The sequence below is a fragment of the Acanthopagrus latus genome, unplaced genomic scaffold (assembly GCF_904848185.1).
Source record: "Acanthopagrus latus isolate v.2019 unplaced genomic scaffold, fAcaLat1.1, whole genome shotgun sequence".
In the NCBI taxonomy this organism is placed as follows: Eukaryota; Metazoa; Chordata; class Actinopteri; order Spariformes; family Sparidae; genus Acanthopagrus; species Acanthopagrus latus.
In genome coordinates this window covers 68,766-88,835 of record NW_023504086.1, presented here as the reverse complement: position 1 = coordinate 88,835, position 20,070 = coordinate 68,766, and the positions used below count along the sequence as shown (strand labels likewise).

The following is a 20,070-nucleotide window of genomic DNA, read 5'->3' as shown; positions in this document are numbered from 1 at the left end:
CTGTCTGTGTTGGCTGATTATCTTGGCACAAATCTTAAACTTCTTCCAGATATTGAGTTTACTGTGACTTCCTACTAACAGTCACAGCAGCAGTAGGTAGTCATTTCTCGTTTTTTTTGTTTGTTTAGATGTGTAGCCTGAATTTCTAGTTTGCACTTGCGCTCCAATAAATAGCCTAACAACAAACCAGTGTTTATTGCTTTTTAAGAATTGCATGTCTTCCAAACCTCAGTATTGAAATCTGACTAAGCTGTGCATGTGAACCTACCGAGTGTGTTTAGAACAAAAATGAGGCAACTGTTTAATTCAACCCACTCTGTTAACATCCTTGTTCTTCTGCGAGTGTGAGAGACGTTTTCGACCAAAAATGCGTCAATAACCAATAGAATGTCTCCATACTACTTGTCTGAGGTAATCCAAGAGACCTGAGAGTTAGCAGCCCTGTCTCTCCCCCCGACACACTTCAAAAGGGGCACTCAGTCCTCCATTCCATTGATCTTCAGTACACTCTCAATGTCCTGGTACAAAACCTGGATCATAGCTAATAGACCTGGGCTGAGGCCGAAACTCTCTGGAGCTTTCCAGAGGTAAAGGTGCTCAACCTGGTCAAAAGCCTTTTCCTGGTCTGACGACATGAGACCAGTTTCAATGCCCAAGGAACCAGAGATGTCCAAGATATCCCGAATCAAGGACACATTGTCCAGAATAGACCTATCAGGCACGCAGTGCGCCTGGTCCTGCTGGACGACGTGGTCTATCACCTCCCTCAGTCTGTTGGCCAGCGCTTTGGACAACAGTTTATAATCTGTGCATAGAAGAGACACAGGATGCCAGGGTTAGGGTTAACCCTAACCCACGGCGATGTTCTCTTTACCCTGGGTAAAGTTCCACAAAACAAAAACAAAAAAAAAACAGCTCCAGGTTCTCTTGGTACTCTCTTTTGTAGAGTTCTGTATAAAAAGTAGAAATCCATCTGCGGATCTCCTCTGGCCTTTTTAGTTCCTGTCCTGCAGCAGATTGTATTTCGTGTATGAATCTGTTCTGTCCATTTTTCTTTTCCAAGTTAAAAACTAAATTTGATGGTGCGTCCATCATTGCGGCGCTTTGGAAACAGGAGGGGACCAGCGTTGAACGACCCTGGCTTTAAAACGGAGGGAAGAAGACAACAACAACAACAATGAACAACAACAATAACAGTCCACAACAACAACAACAACAAAAAAATACATATATTGTTCTTCATTGTCATCCCCATCATCGTCGTCTTCTCTCAGTTTTAAAGCCAGGATCGTTCAGCGCATTAGCTATCTACACATAGGTACTGAGCTGTGTCAGTCAAAAACTAATTAGCCAATGGGGTCGCCCTGCTGAAAAAGCCCGCCCATCCAAGAGGTTGGTGCCAAAACTAAAAGTCAGAGAGCACAAACAAGACAGAGCTGCAGAGAGACGCAAAGCTGCAAGTCAGCGCAAAAGTCTGAGCCAAGAGAGACCAGCAGAGGGAACTGTAAGCAAAGTAATGCAATCTTAGAAGAGAAAAAGACCAATACTTTACACTGTTTGACACATTTGATTGCAAGTTATAAGTTTTATTTTTTAAATCAGTTTTATGTTTTCTCAAATTCTAATTTTTGTTCAACACTTATGAAGTTTTGTTTGTTTCTTTTGGCACAAATCTAAATTCCAAACAGATTCAGTTTCCGGATGAGCCCCCAAATATGTTACAGCCTCCTCTGATAACTTAAACACAGCTGCTGAAAAGGGTTGGAGGAAGTGACATATTAAGAAGCCACACACAAAGTCCTCAATTTATCAAGCTTTGCCGCTGAGAGCTCAATTAAGAACTTCCTGAGGCAGTTTCAAAGTAACAATTAAATGTAATCATGTCAGTTCCAGCTTATTTCGGAATATGAAGGCAGGAAAAACCCACAATCATGAAAAAAATCTGTTTCCTTTTACGAGTTGTGATGGCATTGTATACTAGGTTCTTAACATCCCTCCAATCAGGCCTGCAGAATACCGGTTCTGTATCAAGAGCCTTGACACATGCTTCTCTGCCAGGAACTCTTTACAGAGTGATGTACTGTCCCAGCTGTCGCCAGACTGCATCTTTTTCTTTAGAACTCCAAGGCCTGCGATGGTTTTTTCTCAGGGAGAGAGATTGTGGTCCCACACCCGAACCAGAAATGAGCGAAAACATAAATGTAGAATGGTGCTGACATCATCACAAAGTTAAATATTATGAAGTCCTCTGTATGTTATGCATCTGCAGCGGCTCACTCCGTACAGGCTACGTCACATTAGTTACAGTTAGTCAATTAGGTGTCACGAGGTTGAGGGAAATAGTACCTAGACCCAAACGCAATTACTAACAGGAAGCAGGATTGGAGAGAGCAAAAAGCGAGCTTTATTCAAAAAGCTGAATTACACAAAAGGGAGCCAGATACAATAAACCACAAAAAGGGAACACAAAGCAAAGTAGAAACCGAGGACAAAACAGCTAAACAAAGTGCAAACAAAAAGCAAAGTTCAAATCAAAAATGCAAAAACCAAAAACACAGAGACTAGAGACATACGAAGAGCCACTACAACAAACCTCAGGGAAATATCTGCGTCTTCCCTTGGTGTAAACGGGGCATTAAAGGACAAGAGACACAAGCGGGCACGAAAATCAAAATACAACACAAGACACAGAACCATGATATCGAAACATAACACAAAATGAACCATGACATTAGGAGTCTTTAAATTTGCGTCCAGTTTGAACAAATATATACACAAATAATGAGAAAATAAGGAAAACATGAATATTTCCAGTGAAGTGTTTTTGCATAATTGTAACATTTTAAATGCCATCTTTTGTTTCAATAACACCTAAAGTAAAATCTTAACAGGGTCTGAAATTAACGTCCACCAAGCGAAAAATGCAGGTAGATTTTGCGAGGCCATCTGCCACGTTGGCACGTAGAGAAATCCAGTGCCATCATGAACAGAAAAAGGGACTTCGTGGTGCATTCAGGTGAACCTCATAAACAGAAATTACTACTTACAAGGCTTTGAAAGGTTGTTTAAAAAATACTTATTTTCCTTCAATGGCATATGTCAGCCCTTTCTTGTTCTTTCACTACAACACTTGCTAATCAGATGTTCAAATCTTCTAACATCCCATTCCTTTCCACAGAGAGAGATTTTAAAACTATAGAAAGACTCAACTGTACTCTTTTACTGTCATAATTTTGAATCACATTTTTGTAATAATTAAGTACTCATATCATCCTCAAGGTGCCCAGACGCCTGTTAAAGCCTAAAAGCCTTCACTTTCAAATGTTTGATGTTCAGAGGTTGACTTATGTCTTTCATCTTATTGTGACTTTTGAGATGTTTCTGACCATTTTTGAAAGATACATTCACTGACATGTTACTCAAAACACGTGTGCACAGTTAAACTCACAGAAGTGTACGTCGAATATTCCAGACTCCACTGAGACACAGGTGACATACACAACATTTCAAACAAACTATTATAAGTCAAAGGACAAAAAGGAGAAATTAAATAATACAAAGATGATAAAATAAAATAAACATCTCAGATAGTAACACTGGTATATTACAAAAATACTTTAAACAAATTGTTGTCTAATCACATTGGTACAGTAAAAACACTTTATCAATTATACTTGCAGTCTTTTATGATCTTTGAATGGTCTTTTGAATAATCAAACCGTGTCTATATGGTGGCTGAATGTCCTCAGTGCGCCCCAACCGTGTCACATTGCCAGGCCCAAGTAAAAGGCTCCAGGGGTCTGGGGCGATGTCGGCAACACACCCGGACCGTCTTGAAACACAGACAAAAGAGTCTAACTCACGTGCGAGTCGAGGATGAGCAACGAAACTAAGCCTGACAGAATCATGCACAATGTGTCGCTCAACAAATGCTTCCTTAAGGTGCCACGATGCTACCCCTACCCAAACCCCAACCCCCAGCAGCAGCAGATGATGATGATGATAAAGATGATAGAATGTAATGAAACACATCATGAGCAAAGTTAGAAACACAGAAGACCACAAGTAGTTTTTTTCCAGGCAGCTTGAGTCCCAGGTGACATCCTGGTTTTTGTTTTTCATTTTACAGACAGTGGCATCCTTTGTTGTTTTTGTACATAGTTATACATAGTTTAAGTTTTTTTTAAAAATTAGTCACAGTTACTTATATTTCATTCAGTACATTTTGTTATTTTTTAATTAGTTAGCGTTAAATATTGTTAGTTAGATCCCTGCACATGGACTCTGCCTTGACGTGTCGTAGAGGCTTGCGTGCCTCTGTGATACCAGGGAGTGTCCAAGTCCCTAGTATCACCGAGGCCAGACAAAAGAGTCCATAAAAAAATGTCGAGTCGTAGAAAATATCACACAAACTCACAGACAGAAACTTATCCAAGCCAATTAAGGAAAAGAGGAGAAGAGCCAGAATGAACGAGAGCTTGGGCAAGTTGAAAACTCTCATCCTGGATGCATTCAAAAAAAAGATAGCTACAGACACTCTAAACTGGAGAAGGCGGAAATCCTGGAGATGATGGCGAAGCATCTCTGGAATCTCCAGAGGGCTCAGATGACCGCAGCCCTGAAGCACTTCGGCTTCATAAACCCCCTGTTCTTCCACTTTTAGGAGGTCTTCAACAATTTTTCAACAAAAATGTTCCTTTAAAAATTCAACAATACTTTATTTACCTTCTTCTATTTTTTATACACCTAAGTTTCATTTTATAGGGATTTTTTATTGTTTCATTTGGGGTTTATAATTAAAAAAAAAAAAGGCAGATGAATAAATACAAAATCAATAGGAACCAGATCCACTGCATGATGCCCCCAGCTACTGGGGTTCATCATTTTTTAAACCTTACCTAACCCCTAACCCTGAAATGTGCTCCTAAACACTTTCTGGAAGTAGGAGTTTCACTCTGACACTTGGTTAAATTTCAGCAAAAAGTTGGAAACTTTTCAACTTTTTATAGGTATCTATAGACCTAAATGACCTGAAATGTGCTCCTAAAAACTTTCTGCAAGGTGAATTTTCACTCTAACACTTTCACCAAATTTCATGAAACTTTTACTTGCTCGGATTCATGATCCATTGCTACCAGTGGACTCAGGGGACCTGGAAATGTGGGGGTAGACCAAGTTTCAGCTCAAAAAAATATGGGGACCCCTATACCCCCCTTTTCCTTTCCTTTCCTTTCTCACTTTTCTTGTCTAGAAAATGATGACGGAACAAGAACACTGTCTACAGTTTCGTCACCTGTCCAAACTTAGTGTGCCACATGCTGCGGGCACCAGGTGGGCCCGCTGGCTTTAAACATCCCCTTCCCTAAGAAAAATAATCCCCACACCCTTTAGGCCACATAGAGGTGGAGGTGAATGTTTGGGCTTTGGGATGCGCTAAGGTGGAGTACGCTAAAGGCAAGCAGTACCTTTCAGGTTGACAAAACCGTCAGTGGGCTTTGACTTCAAGCAGTTATTCTGAAAACTGTGTAAAGTAGGTGCTTTGAGGTGGACTGTGGAGAAACAAAGTAAAGAGAAAGACTGCGAGAGTCCAACATTTAGCAGTTTTAAAAGCACTTAACAGTTTCACTTACTGTTGACACTTGGACATGACAGCCAGAATGGTAATTTGTCAGCGTTGGCTTCCTTTTCGAGCCAACTCTTAAGGCAAACTTCAGAGTTTCCATTTGTAGCTTGCCAAGTGGAAGCAAAATTTATGTATGTTAGTGCAGTCATATAGATGAAACTTGAGGTTTTTACGTTGTTATTTAACCTGATCCCTCACCGTCATCCTCCCCATCACCCAAGAACTGCACCCATCATGCACATCACTTGTTTCGTTAAAGTGCCACACATTTATACCCCTTCCCTTCCCTTTCCCTAACCCTACCTCCTTCCCCTGAGGCATCCCACCTCAGGTAGTTTAATGAATAAACAGCCATGCAAGGGGAGTCTTTTGTGTATTTCTAAATATAGAGAGTCCAATTTGGTGGATATAGACCAACAGGAAGTGCCCCAAAATTGATGGTTAACTTCAGGACGGCGCCCCATCGCAGAATGTGGAGGCGGGAAAATTTCCCACCTCCATATTCTGCGATTGAGAGATAAGCGGATGGCTCTAGTGTTAAAGATGCTGGACTGGACATAACTATTTCAGACAAAAACAGCTGCATACTAAACATGCAACGAGGCATTACCAAACAAACACAGATGAATTCATCCTGAACGGACATACTAACAGCTAGTCTCATGCCACTACTCCAAAACATGAAAACAAGAAATGATGGAACAGAGTGCATAGAAAACCAATGCGGTACAGTATTCCGCCCCCTCACACACCGTGCTGATTCACTAGCACACCGCCAATCAGAGAATCCAATGGCTTAGACGGCCGACAGCCAACCTCCTCAGATTCACACCGAACAGAAATGTTCCCGACCTCGTCCGAGTCTCTCCAAACGCCTCAGACGTCAAACGGTTGGGCCGGTGAGTTCCTGCCTTAAAGGGCAACGAACCCAATATTAGACTTGAAGAGAGCGTACTTGGGGTGGTGATCTGCTCTGACTGCTGCATCAAATCTGTAAATCCAGTGGAAGATGTCAAGCCGCACCATCATGTCACTGTCGGCCCACTCACTGAACAGCTGCTCCAGGTGTGACACACCATGAACGCCACAGCAGCCGCGGTCCACGTACATCAGTTCAGGAGGTGCCTCACCAGCTCTTCTGTACCTCCATGAGGCCTTCAGCCATTGGCCGCATTTTGTCCAGAGACTCCTCACTTTTGATTACAGCCACGAGGATCTGACCAAGTTGATTGGCCACGTTGGTGCACCATTCTGCAGTGCCTTTTCCATCTCCAGAAAGTTTCTTGCAAATCTGATGATGAACAGAAAACAGAGAGACTCTTAAATTAACAGCAGTATAACGCATGTGTACGTGTAAAAACTGTAAGTAACTTCACTGAGATGTTTATTGTGTATGCTCTTGTCATAAAGTGATAATTATTTGTGTTCATCGAGCCGATACAACCTGATTACAAATGTAATAAAAAAGGGTTAACAGGGTGACATGTATAGAAACACGTCCACCTGAATATCATTTTGGACTAAGCAATTTAGTGCTCACAGGACCAGAGTTTAGTTAAGGGCATAAAGGGACGTGTTATGATGCCATGCAGTGATGTCATGGGACAGTAGCAGTATGAGTCAGACCAACACTGCTGCAGAGGAAAAACTTACTGCTCCAGAATGAGGTTATTCTACATGTGATCAAAGAGGTGCACGCTGTAATTGTCTTTCATTTGTTTTGAATTCATGTCTGATGTTTGTACGTGTGCCTTAACATGGACGATAGTGATAAATTCTCAGTAATCTTAGCACATATCTTCTGTGTTATTCCGGGACTGTTTATCTTTTGAGACATGAAGAGTGACGGGAGATCTATGGCTTCATTTTCTTACACTTTTCAAGGTGTCAGCTGAAGAAGAGAGCTAAAAGACATCTCACCTCAGCGTTATGCTTGGCCATAATTTCATAGGATTTTCTTTCTGCTCCGCATTCAAACTACATGATCACTAAAACATAATCGATACTTAATTTAAATTGACTCAATGACTATATTTTCAATTAAAGATGTTCCTGTTCATAAGACTGCATCAAAATTACCTTCTTGGGGCGCCGCTTAGCTCGGTTGGTAGCGCGTGACCAATGTGCCGAGGCTCTGTCTTGAGGTCTTTCCTGTGCAGGTACTCGATCCCTCATCAGGGGGACCACTTGCTTGTCCACGCCATGTCTGAAATTACAGCACAATCATTAAGAATGACACGTTCTAATACAATCTTGTAGAATCCAATTTACAGTAAATAACTGAGAGACTCACCACGGCGTTAAAACAGCAGGGAACGCGGCTCTGTGAGCTGGACTGAGCTGGTTTAAAATGCCTGCATCCTACGCCAGGAAGCGGCCAGTGGCATGTTCTTTTGACTCCTGTACAGCTTTCCTGCAAGCATTACAGGCCAGGACCTCAGTCAGCATTGAGTACCAGCTGGACATGTGGCAAATCTGCCTGACAGTTTCTGAGGAGCCACAGCGGTACAGAAAAGTGTCCTTCTTGGCTCGCGCTGGGCACTCAGACCTGGGACAGCGAAGGCTGTAACCCCACACACCAACTGGTCTCCAAAAAACATGCGGCTGTTAAAAAAAAGAGTCTGCTGAGGGCACTCCTCCTCCCACCACCACTCCAGGAAATTCAGGTGGGTGAAACCACATTGGGTAACTTTTGAGGACTTTCCTTTTCCTGTACTTGTACTGCCCTCTTTCAGCATCCTCTTTCAGCCACCTGATGTCTGCCTACCTGGTTGAATAACAAAGACAAGAGCTTCATTTAGTGACCGGCAAGTGCTCTGACTGTAAGGCTGTTTCTCCATTACGCTGCATGTATTACCTCACTTGGGGTGGCAGCCACTGCTGCCTCCGTCACACTGGACTTTTTTCCCAGCGGGAGCTGACAAATGACCCTTGGAAGAGATCAGTGTATTAGTATAAAACCTAAATGTTGACGTGATCAGTGTAATCTATGAACTATGAGCTCACAGGTGATGGTTGAATGGCTTCTGTCTGTGATGGCTGTGGAGGGTCTATTAGGGAGGTGGAATCTGGAGGGGTCAGGTCAGCGTCCCCTGAAAGGAAATCAGGACAAAAGCTTATGCAGCCACGAGGACAAAAATCTGTGTCAAAGCTAATGGACCAAACTATAGAACCATCCTCAGTGTTGTTCTGTAACTGGTTTGTACGGTGGACCTGAAGTGCAAAACACAGCGGCAAATCAGAAAACACAAACGCAAATCAGAAAACACTAATCAGAAAACACTAATCAGAAAACACAAATCAGAAAACACAAATCAAAAAACACTAATCAGAAAACACAAATCAGAAAACACAAATCAGAAAACACAAATCAAAAAACACAAATCAGAAAACGCAAATCCAAAAAAACACATGCAAATCAGAAAACGCGAATCAGAAAACACAAATGAGAAAACATAAGTGCAAATTAGAAAACACAAACACAAATCAGAAAACACAAATCAGAACACAAGTGCAAATCAAAAACACACACATGCAAATCAGAAAACACAGCGGTCAATGTATCTTTTGGTCGAAATTTAAGTGCGGCTGATTTGACCACGGAGCCTGATGGCAGGCTTGACCGCAGTTCCATGTCCATGTGTCACGGTAGATTACCCCGCCATAGCCTGTTTGTTCTACACAGCACCGTCCTGTAAATGACAACATCCGGTCTCAGAATATGAAAAAAAACAGGCCTTTTCCCGTTCTGTTTTCTAGTGATTTTATTTTTTGTTATATGAAATAGAAAATGAAAATCGAATCATTTTCCAATTTTCACTCATCACCTTTTGACCATGAAAAAGAAAAACCTTGTTGTATGTGTATTTCAATTTTACTTTTTGGATCTTAAAACGAAAATCAAATAACCACTAGTTTTTTGTTTTTAAACACCCGTTTCTGAAAGGAAATTTGAAAGACCAAAAGATACCCGGACCCACAACGACATTAACCAAACAGGAAGAGGTAGGTACCCTTGGGTGACAGGAATCGTCGCTGATTGGACTGGTCCGTCCTTTGAACTGGAAGGACACGGTTTACATCTTTTCAAAATAAGAGCACTGCCAGTGACGGCTATTACAGTTTTTCTCAAACTCTAAAACACAATTTCTGAAACCGTGCTCCATCTTCTGAAAACATTCAACACAAAACCTCAGCTTCAAGCACTATTTAGAAAACCTCTGACTCCTCGTACATAATGAAACTTTCGCCTCAAAACAAATTTACCTGTGCTCAAAACCAAACACTGCACTGAAATCATAAACAAAGTCATCAAAATGATATACATATATGTTGCCACCCTGATCATGTGCAGTAAACAACAGCTTCTCACAGAAGTCCTTGATGTACGTCACCACCAAAGGTATGAACAGCTCTGTTAGAAACTGTAGATTTGCTCCCCCTTCATATTAGTTGTCCGTGACAAGGAGACCAGCAATAGTGGTTCAAGCACCTCCCACTGTTCCTCCCACTTTATAAATAGAGGGCTGGATGAGGCCTCCCTCCTCTTTGTCTCCAAACTTTTACCAGGCTGAGTGTGTGCTGGTGCTCACCTGAGTTTACCATGTGTATTTGAAATCCCTCACTGTAAGTAGCACATTATCTGCTTCATTTGGATTATGAAGTTCTTTATTTGAAATATAAATTATATCCTAATTTACAAGTATTTAACATTATTTGGAGCTGGATGTCTAATTTGTTTGGGCAAATACTGTAATTTGTTCTCTTTTGTTGAGAACCATGGCAATCGACCAGGAAGAACTATAATGCCAACATTCACATAATTCTGGGAAATAAACAAGACGAACTGACTGCAACCTGTGTTTCCTGGTGGTTTGTGGTTCCAGTTAGAACCATTTTATATACAACAAGCTCCTTACTTGATAAGTACAATGTGTTTCGGGGCAGCATGTACTGATCAGGTATTTTATTTATCGGGGGCAACTCGCAGATGGAACTTTTGACGCACAGAAAGAACATGCACTTTTGACATATCAATGCACAACCCCAACGCATAAAAAAATGAATAAATCATCAGAGCCAGCCTCTCCATAACAAAAACATGTCTTACCGTCTTACCATTTTAACTTTTGCAAACAATCAAATTTAAAAAATGTAGGTAGATTTGTTTTATTTCAAACCATGCACGTTTTTAAGCATCTGAAGCAGACACTTCACCACAAAACAATGCAGACTGATGTAAAAGTTTGTGACTGTACACTGCAGGGCATGTGAGTGGAGCGTGTGAAATATAGTCGGAGCGCAGAGCGGGTTTTAATCCAAAGGCCAGAGCGATGGTTCCTTTTCGCTCCAGTTCCAAGACTGGCCACTAGATGGCAGTACAAGGCCATCCACTGGCTCAAACAGACAGAACACAGCACCCCAAAACAATCTACTGTTCTTTACAAACTGAAAAGGGTTTCAATCGACAGGCTCTCTCCAGCAACAGAGCCGCTGCATGTTAGTTTAGGCCACATCGGGCAGTGTGTCCCAGCCGTAATTCAGTGAAAAACGTCAGGAATTGCTCCCTCTTTTAAATTTGAGCGAGCGTGGAGCGATTTCACCGGAGCTGAATGAAATTTTAGGTGAGCGGAGAGCGCTGTTTGAGCGGAGCTGTCTGGTATAACTTTGAGCGATGGAGCGAAGCAGCGAACACCCACGAAAGCAGGGAGCAGAAATTCTCGCCGCTCAGCTGCGCTCACATGCTCTGGTACACTGTGTGCTGATATAGAAACGCATATGTGGCATATAAATCCTGATAAGATAAAATAAATACCAGTGTGAAGAAATTGGAAAGATTTGTCTGTAATTTAGATTAAGCTCATTATTGACACTTTAAAAGGGGGCGAGAGAAATGCACACATTTTGCACAAATTTGATTGGCTGTAATTCTGCTCCCTGACCTCGCAGGAAAAAGGCACACCATACGGAGGTTATGTAAGGTTACATAAGGTTACGTAAGGTCCATCCTCCACTATGTGATTTCGGACCCAACAATTTCACTTTCAACAGATATAAATTTAAAAGATTAACCCAAATTGACTCCAAATGGCAAGAAAAATGCTCCTGAACACTTTCTGGCATAACAACTTTTGGCTCTGACACTCTGACACCAGAATCATGTCAAAGGCCGTAACCCTCTGCGATGTACCCTTGCAAAGTTACAGAGCATCCGCTCCCTTACAGAGCTAACGTAACATTAGCCCTCCTGTAAAACACCATGTTTGCCATTATCTCAACTTCTCACAGATTAAGATCAATCATATGGCATACACTTCCTCATAGCATGTAACTTAACTTTTAATTAGTACAAAGGAAAATAGACAACTTGAAAAGTGGCATTTTAAAAAAAGCAAAAAAACAAAAAAATGTAATGTAAACAAAATCAAAAACTCAACTGGGCCAGTGGGAGTGTTTGTACTATCCAGCCTCTGCTGGGTGTCAAGTGTGGATGGACAGTCAGATACAGTCTTAGTGCTGGAAACAGAGTCAGCCAGTCTCTCAGTCTCTCTCTCAATTCAACTGGCTTTATTGGCATGAGGTAACACTGTACATACTGCCAAAGCACTCGTTTGGAATTGCATGGCAATGGATCTCCACCATCTTTTTCTCTACTGAGTCTTTCACAATGAACTTGGTCACGACGGCTTTCCTCGTCTGTCCCGAAAGCCAGCAGCGGTTAATAAACTGCTCCTCAGTAGCAGGATTCCATGCAGGTCCATGAGGAAAACATGTGAGGTGGCTGTCAAGTTAAGCCCCACCCTCCTGCTTTGAGTGACAGAAGCATGATAGCAGGACTGTCTGCTGCAGTGCTCTGAAACTCCTGGATGACACAAGTCCTCTTGTTTTGACTCATGGCGCCATCCAAATGCATGAAAGTGAAACCATGCTCTCTCAGTGGAGTCTCCAGAATGGAGAGGAAGATTTCCACTAGATTTCCACTTCACTACTGACAGCACAAACTGGCAGGAGCCATGGACCATGGCAGTAAACTGGGTCAAGAAAGAACTGGTTGATTTTAATATGGATGCTGCGATGAGAGCTGAAGTAAAGCTGAAGGAAAAACTGGATCAAGTGGCAGAGGACAAAGCCCTGTTTACAAGGCACCAGCATTACAATGACACATTTAAAAGCTAAGCATCCAGAGGCCAATCCTGATACTTGGTGACTCAAATACTTCACGGCTACCAAAGTGCAATGACAGCAGAGTACAGGTCGACTCTTACCCGGGAGCACGATTGTGCCATGCCCTGCACATTTTGGAGAACACAAAGCAAACGGATCATGTCCTCAAAGTCACTCTTTCATTTGGAATCAATGACAAAAATGCCAGGGATGGAGAGCAGGTAAAACGGGAACTGGAGGCAATTTTTATAGTGGCCAAAGAAAGATTTCCAAAAGCCGAGGTAGTCATGCCTCTGATCTCCTTCTCAAAACATTTTCCAAACAAATACCAACAGGTGCTCTCTCATATTAACACACTGATTGAAAGCTTGCCACACCTTCCAAAATTACCAAAAGCAATGTTTCAAACCGTACATGACCGAGTACACTGGTGTCCACGAGCGGCAGAACACATGTTGTCTCACTGGAGAGACATGTTGCAATTTGAATTAGCCATGGTAAAATGTATTTTTTCTCCTTTGGACAGAGTTCTTCAGCTAATTCTACAGTTGTGCATTGGCTAGGCAGTATAGGCAAATGCTAGGGGCGCCGTCATCCACAGGGGGGCGCTGAAAACGGGGGGAGAAAATAATAAAAATAATTTAGAAAGTAAAAAATAGATATATTTTACCAGCGCCATTACTACAAGTAATTCGAAATATTATAAGATCACAGCAACATAGCATCTGTCACTCCAGAGTCTGAATTAGTTGTCTCGACAGTGACATTTTGAAAGCCTTGCATTTTAAAGCAATAAATTAAGGGTAGGTAATTGAAATCAATGTTCCTTTTTAAATGACTGGATCAAACATCTTGTAGCAAAATTTATTTTGGGGATGTTTGTTGTTGTAACTTTGTGAGTATTTACTAAATAATTTACAGCTAAAAAATGTTCTTTTTTCCAATTACACCACAACAGTAATTGTTCTGAATCAATAACCTGATGAAAAAGATGGTGGTAATCGTGGGACAGAAGGTCCTGGTAATTCTTTTTCCATAGCTGTTCCACTGCAGAGAGCACTGCCCATTCTTAGGTCAGACAAAAAAACAGAATGGCAAAAGGAGACAGATCAATAGTGGTTATTATTTTTCACATATTTCTTCATGCATATAGGCTCCATCTTACATAGTCATCAAATCAGAACCCTAAGAAGTAGTAGCTCTGTTATGATTTCTACTGCAAATAGATGATGTTGCAGTCACACTCTGATGCAACTACTATAGCTGTCACAATACAGCACTTTGAGCACAAAACAGGAACAAGAGCATTCACAACACATAATCATACTCTAATTATGCGTGACAGTCTTTACATGTTCTTCACTTGACTCAGAACATGGACTTGAATTAAGTAAACCTGAATTAGTCAAAACCTCTTACCTGTCACCACATGTGCTTGTGTGAGATGGGAGGATACCAACTGGGTATGATACGAGACAGACTGGGCAAACCTAAAAGAAAATTTAAAAAAATAAATACTTTAATTTTTAGGAGAAATGTATTGTGGTTAATGAACCTCTCTCAGACATGTCACATCTCCTGGACACAGGAAATATAATTCTGACTTTAAAAAAATATTACAACTGTCTTCTACCTTGCTTCCCAGGGACAAAAAGAATAAGACTTTATTTCTCAATAGCAAAGTTACACTGGAGGACAACATCCATTACCTCTGAGGATTCCCCCATCCCTGTCATGGTGGAAAAGGCTGCGTAATAACTTGGCAATCTTCTACAAGAGGCGTCACAGGTTCACTCTCCTTAAAAGAAAAAAAGACCTAGTGCTATAGACTTTGAAACAGTCATTGGCACAAGATGAAATGTTACATATTTATTTGTGAAATTATAGAAAACTTACAGTCACTTTGCCATTGCATCCCTCTACATGCAGCGGCAACCTCTGCAAAGGCATTTCACTGCCACATGAAATGCAGCATGACTGTGGCATCTTTGCGAACTCTGGCGAATCAAAAGGAAGCGCTTCGGTGGAAAGTTGCTCCTGTAGTGGAACAACAAACACTATGTCTTTGCCGTTGTTGGACACTGATTTGAGGAGCCTTGTGGAGTACCCCTCGTTGTCAGTAGGGATTATGGACAGCTTGCAACGTCTGCTCCCACCTATGTTTAAGATGTAAAGAGGAACAACACAAGGGTCCTTCAAAACATTGTAAAAATATACATGCATTAATATCAGGCAACTTTAGTACTGTCCTCTACCACTTTGTGTAATATGAATGGTATTTCAAAGCAGGATGTCACATAACACATCTCTGGGGCTCTGAATGTGAAAAAAAATTATAGCTATATTTTTGGTTGAGAAAAATGCCACCTGTAGATTTGAAGAACATCCATCCTTCTTTTAATAATTTTGGTTTTGGAAACTCCTCCTCAAGGAGAGCCACAATCTTTAAATCAAAGTGAGATATGATTAACTATTCAGCAGGTTATTAACATCAGTCATTGAACATTGTACAAAATTGTTTAATACATATTCATATACATATATGTATGATTACCTCACTGTGTGTACTAATAATCCTTTTCCCAAGGCCAGCATAAGCAAGTTCCAGCTCCCCTGGGCCCTCAGGCGGGAACTGAAAGGACACAGATATGGAAATCAGTCCTTTTGACAATAATAGGTGGCAGGGCTAAGAACCGCCTTTTACCTCTCAGCTGATCTCCAAACATACTTGGGAATTGCCTGATGTGGGAATTACAAAAAAATGTGTGAGGAAAACCAGAGATGGTCTATTTATTCTAGAGCAATATTGATAAATAATGGAAATGTAGGAAAATGGCTTTAGTTGAAGGTTTTATATTTAACTCGTTTTCAAAGACTGTAGTTATTAATAACTAAATAGGAGTATAAAATACATTCATGCTGTTCGGTAATGTTATCGTTTGTATGGCAGCATAACAGGACACAGAGAAACGCAGACTATGGAAAAATGTCGTCAACCATAACATCAAATAATGATGTTTACATATAAACAGGCCTTAAACCACTGTTTTGATATTGTAATGTGAAATATAGGGATAGTTAATAAAACCCATGACCTTCTCATGGCCTGCCTCAGCCTACCATCATTATTGGGGACAGGTTGGGTGCTGTCTCCAGCCCTGACTGGTCCGCTGACTTGGCTCCCTGTCCTGTCGCTACCCTAACTTGGGATGCGCTTGAAGGCGCGGACAGTTCCCTCGCTAATAGCTGAACCAAAGCCCGTGCTGCTACCTCGGCTCGAGGCGTAAGACCCTGTCACACAGACACTTTACTTTCACTAATGGTAACGTTATAGTTCATACATCATAGAAGCAGAAACACCTAGTTAGCATGCGGAAACTTTACACATGAGCAAAGCTGGCTAACGCTAGCTTATGGAGTTACAAGCTTAAAACACAATTAAACCGACTAAGGTTTCAAATCATTCTCGAAGTAACTCAGCTCATGTTATAACTTAGCAAACCAATTCATTGGTTGCTTATGACAAGGAGGTTAGAAGCTAAATTAGTTATGTTTTACTCACACTTTATTCCACAGAATTGCCTCCTGACGCCATCTTGAAGCTGACCTCTGACCCCTCCGCAAAATGTGATGGGCGTAACCGTGGCTAAGCTAATGTGATTGGCTGAAAATGAGAACGACAGCTCATTGGCTGCGGACAGTTCCATCTGAAAAAAATGCATTCGTGCATTGGCTGAGACACAAATGTAGACAACTTGACACACAAATACAGACACGTTTACGAATGAAAAACGATTTTTAAATGCAAGTGCAGCGGATTGTATATGAATGTAACAACATGTAAATATAAAATTTAAATACATATATGTGGATTTATGTTACATTTATATTAATCATGATCAGGATCAGAAAAATATAAGTGAAACTTTTTTACATTTACATATATTGAAAACTTTTTGTGTGTGCATTGAAATATATTTGTGTGTAGAGAGTCATTTATATATAAATCACAAAACACACTGGTGAGTCTTTCGCTGTGCATTTATTATTTATGAGACTGATCTGAATCCATACAAACTCTTCAACCTGAAGGTTGACGATTTTAGGCCCTGTATATTCCACATGCATATTGAAAGGGATTTCATTGTATAAGACAGGTGACCGGAAGAAAAGCAAATAGTTGAAAACAGTTGAAAACAACTGGACTGTCAAGAGAGTCAAACACTGAATTGTATAAATGCAACATGACTGAACAATATCTAGTTAAAAGTATATTTTCAAAGATATAAAATATCAATAGGCATTCTTTACCTTTTCAGAGGTTGTGTGTGTGTGTGTGTGTGTGTGAACACTAGTTCAGTTTTGTGCAGATATACTGAAGGAGTTGTTTAATCCCGTTCGTCCCTTCTCGGTCCACTCGTCTTTGGAGCGCCTCTGCATAGCTGCGTGGAGCTTGGTGTGACTCTGTCTGCTGAGTCAGGGCCTGTCTGCCTTTGCTGCTGGAAGTGATGGTATAGTGGTGGAGGTGGGGGTCTGTGGCGTGAGCCGGGTCTGGGTGGATGTCTGGGAGGTCTTTGGCTCCAGATGGGGTCCTGTTGGTACTGAGGTTCTGGCTACTCCTCTGGTTGGTGTGAGATGGAGGCTTTGACGGCCCAGTGCCACATCCTTCAGTGATTTGGTAAATATGCCCACTGCCTGCTTGTTTAAATGGTAGTGGTCAAGCAGGTGTTCAGGAGTTATGGCTGGATGATGTGCAACTTGCACATTAGGGAGCGAGGCACAGCCTCTGGTGATGTCTCTGCTCACCCTGTGGATGGTCCTGGGGTGAAAGTCTCTGCGGGGTAGCAGGGTAGAGATGGTGATGTGGGAGTTTGGAAATGATGACGCTGCTTCCTCTGCTACATTGGTGACCAGACTACCAACCTTTTCCTGCTCCTCATGCAGGTTGTTGGTGCCAGTGTGGATCAGAATATGGCCTGGTGTGTCAAATTCATGGTGGGAAAGGATTTGGAGTGCAGCCTCAGCTGTGGGGCACCAGACCTTTGATACTTTCATATTGGGGAAGAGCTTTTGTTCTTGGATGACTTTGCCGTTTGAGTCAATAAGAATAGCAACCTCTGTGTCTTTTTTCAGGGTGCTGGTCTGGCGTTGTGAGGTGCCAGATGGGGAGGGGGGCAGGGGGCTGGGGGTCTTTCCTCTATTGCGTCTTCACTGAGTGGTGGGGGCTCAGTAGTTGGAAGGCTGGGGGGCATTTCTACAGTCTGTGTTCTGTGCTGTAGTTGTAGTTCCACCTGACGGCTGATAATTCCCTCGTCATGTCGTCTCTCATCTGCGCTATTTCTCTTCTCACGATGTCTTTTGTTTCTCTCAGCTCTGTGTTGAGGGCCTGTTTATCCTTCTGCAGGTTGGAGATCTGTTCCCTGAGTTCTTGTGTAGTAGTGTCCATCTGGTGCTTATTTTGGTTGAGTTGTTCCTGGAGGTCAGGGTGTGTTGTGGTGCTGGTGGGGAGTAGCTGTTCTCTCAGCTCGGTCAGCTCCACCTCTAGCAGAGCCAGTCTGTCTCTCAGGAGGCTGATGGTGTGCTGCTCTGGATGCTGCTTGTTTGGCTCAGGTATGGGGAAGCTTTGAGTACTGCTCTGGACCTGGCTGTCTGCTGATGTAGTGCGTATGGTGGTGGCAGAGCTCAGAGTGCTTCCTGTATCCTTTTTAGATGCTGCTATCTTCTTCAGAGTATGAAAGCTCTGCACAAACGAACCAAGGGCATCTTCATTGCCTTGCACCATGACTGTACCATTTTGGTAGAAGTTGATGGTCAATATCTTTCTCTCTTAGCACTTATCTTCATCCTCAAAGATCTGAATTTGTCTCCCCTTGCACATTCCTCTCTTGACGTAGAAGCTGTAGTGCTTTGATGTGGCTGTATGCCATGCAGTGATATGCTCAGTGTAAAACAGCAGATTGGTAGTAACATCAGTTTTATTAAAGTGGTCAGTATATAAAGTCTCTGGATATTATCTTTGAATTCTATGTTTGAACTTTATTCTACCATTTTCTGATTTTATATCTTAAGGGTACTCAAAAAACTGGAGGAGTAATGTGTACCTTACTGCTGCTGCTGTAGTTTCAGTGGCCATGTTGCTATGGCAACCAAACAACAACCAAGCCAATGATGCTAGCTAGGTAGCTAGCAAAAACACACACATAAAAAAGGCAGTTTCTTAGCTTGTAACTGATAAGCAAGTAAGCTTCTTGTCCTTTCTTGCTATCAGGTCAGTGCTATTTTCCCACCTGGTTCCTTGTGGGGAGCTGAGGCTCATAGAGCAGTTGGCAGTTGATTAGCTATCTAGCAGCATTTGTCAGTTGGCAACCAAACAACAACCAAGCCAATGATGCTAGCTAGTTAGCTAGGACCCTTTCTGATGGTTTTTGTGGGTTTTCTGGCCACTAGGACTCCTCTGACACGTGTGTTTATAGGCACAAGAACTTGGTCAACAAATGTGCTGGAGAGAGAATTTAGTTTTGCATCCAAAAAGTTAAACATCTGATTTTTTTTGCGGCCTTACACTGCACAGCCTTGCATGGAACCCTTCTGATGGTTTTTGTGACAACTTGGACCCCTTTGGCACACGTGTTTTTGGGAATGTGGACTCGGGCAACATATGTGCTGGAGAGAAAATTTAGTTTTGCGTCCAAAAAGTTAAAAATCAGATTTTTTGTGTCCTCAAGGCGGGTACACACTACAGGATGATCGGGCCGATTTTTGTCCCAATTTCCCCCTTATGATCAAAGCCAGCAAAGGCCTGATCATCTGATGATTGCAAAGGACATCGTGTCTGATTGTCCTGTGGTGCGGGGTGTGTTAAGAGTGATTTTGCCTGGTCAGATCCGCTCGGAAGGCGTCGGAGGGAGAGATCGTAAATAATGAACATGTTCAATATTTGCGACTTTAAATCCTGTAGTGTGTGGCGTGTGGATTTATAACTCACTAAGGTTCAAGTCGCTCCACTGTCACATCTCATCTCATATGTGTGTGGTGGAGTTCTGATGAGGCAGCGGCTTCTCTCTCTCTGTCTCTCACACACACACACACACACACACACACACACACACACACACACACACTCACACACACTCACACACACTCACGGCTATGAGAGCCCTCTTCCCTCTCCACCAAGGGATGTTTTGTTGACTCCACAGCCAAGCAACACCTCTTGATCTGGTAAAATAGTCCTGGTTGCAAGGAAAAGAGTCACATGTCTTTCCTCTCCATCCATTACAACA

The 20,070-nt window shown here is 42.0% G+C and overlaps 1 protein-coding gene across 8 annotated transcripts; it reads right to left on the bottom strand.

The window, feature by feature from the left end:
• Positions 1-2,381: 2,381 nt before the first annotated feature.
• On the bottom strand, positions 2,382-16,413 carry LOC119016364. 8 transcript variants are annotated; one of them, XR_005074054.1, is made up of 13 exons: positions 16,350-16,408; positions 15,908-16,078; positions 15,342-15,419; positions 15,155-15,230; positions 14,684-14,943; positions 14,497-14,585; positions 14,207-14,277; positions 9,637-9,684; positions 8,630-8,715; positions 8,481-8,553; positions 7,917-8,390; positions 7,703-7,829; positions 2,382-6,914 (listed from the first exon to the last, which is right to left on the bottom strand). XR_005074054.1 is itself a non-coding variant. In XM_037092144.1 (8 exons), exons 2-8 carry the CDS (start codon positions 15,911-15,913, stop codon positions 13,330-13,332), a joined length of 606 nt encoding a protein of 201 aa, XP_036948039.1. In that variant the 5' UTR covers positions 15,914-16,078; positions 16,350-16,408; the 3' UTR covers positions 9,722-13,329. The 8 variants fall into 8 exon arrangements, 2 of the variants coding, with proteins under 2 accessions (XP_036948040.1, XP_036948039.1); XR_005074053.1 differs by lacking the exon at positions 9,637-9,684; XR_005074056.1 differs by lacking the exon at positions 9,637-9,684 and having other exon boundaries at positions 7,917-8,386.
• Positions 16,414-20,070: the final 3,657 nt, after the last annotated feature.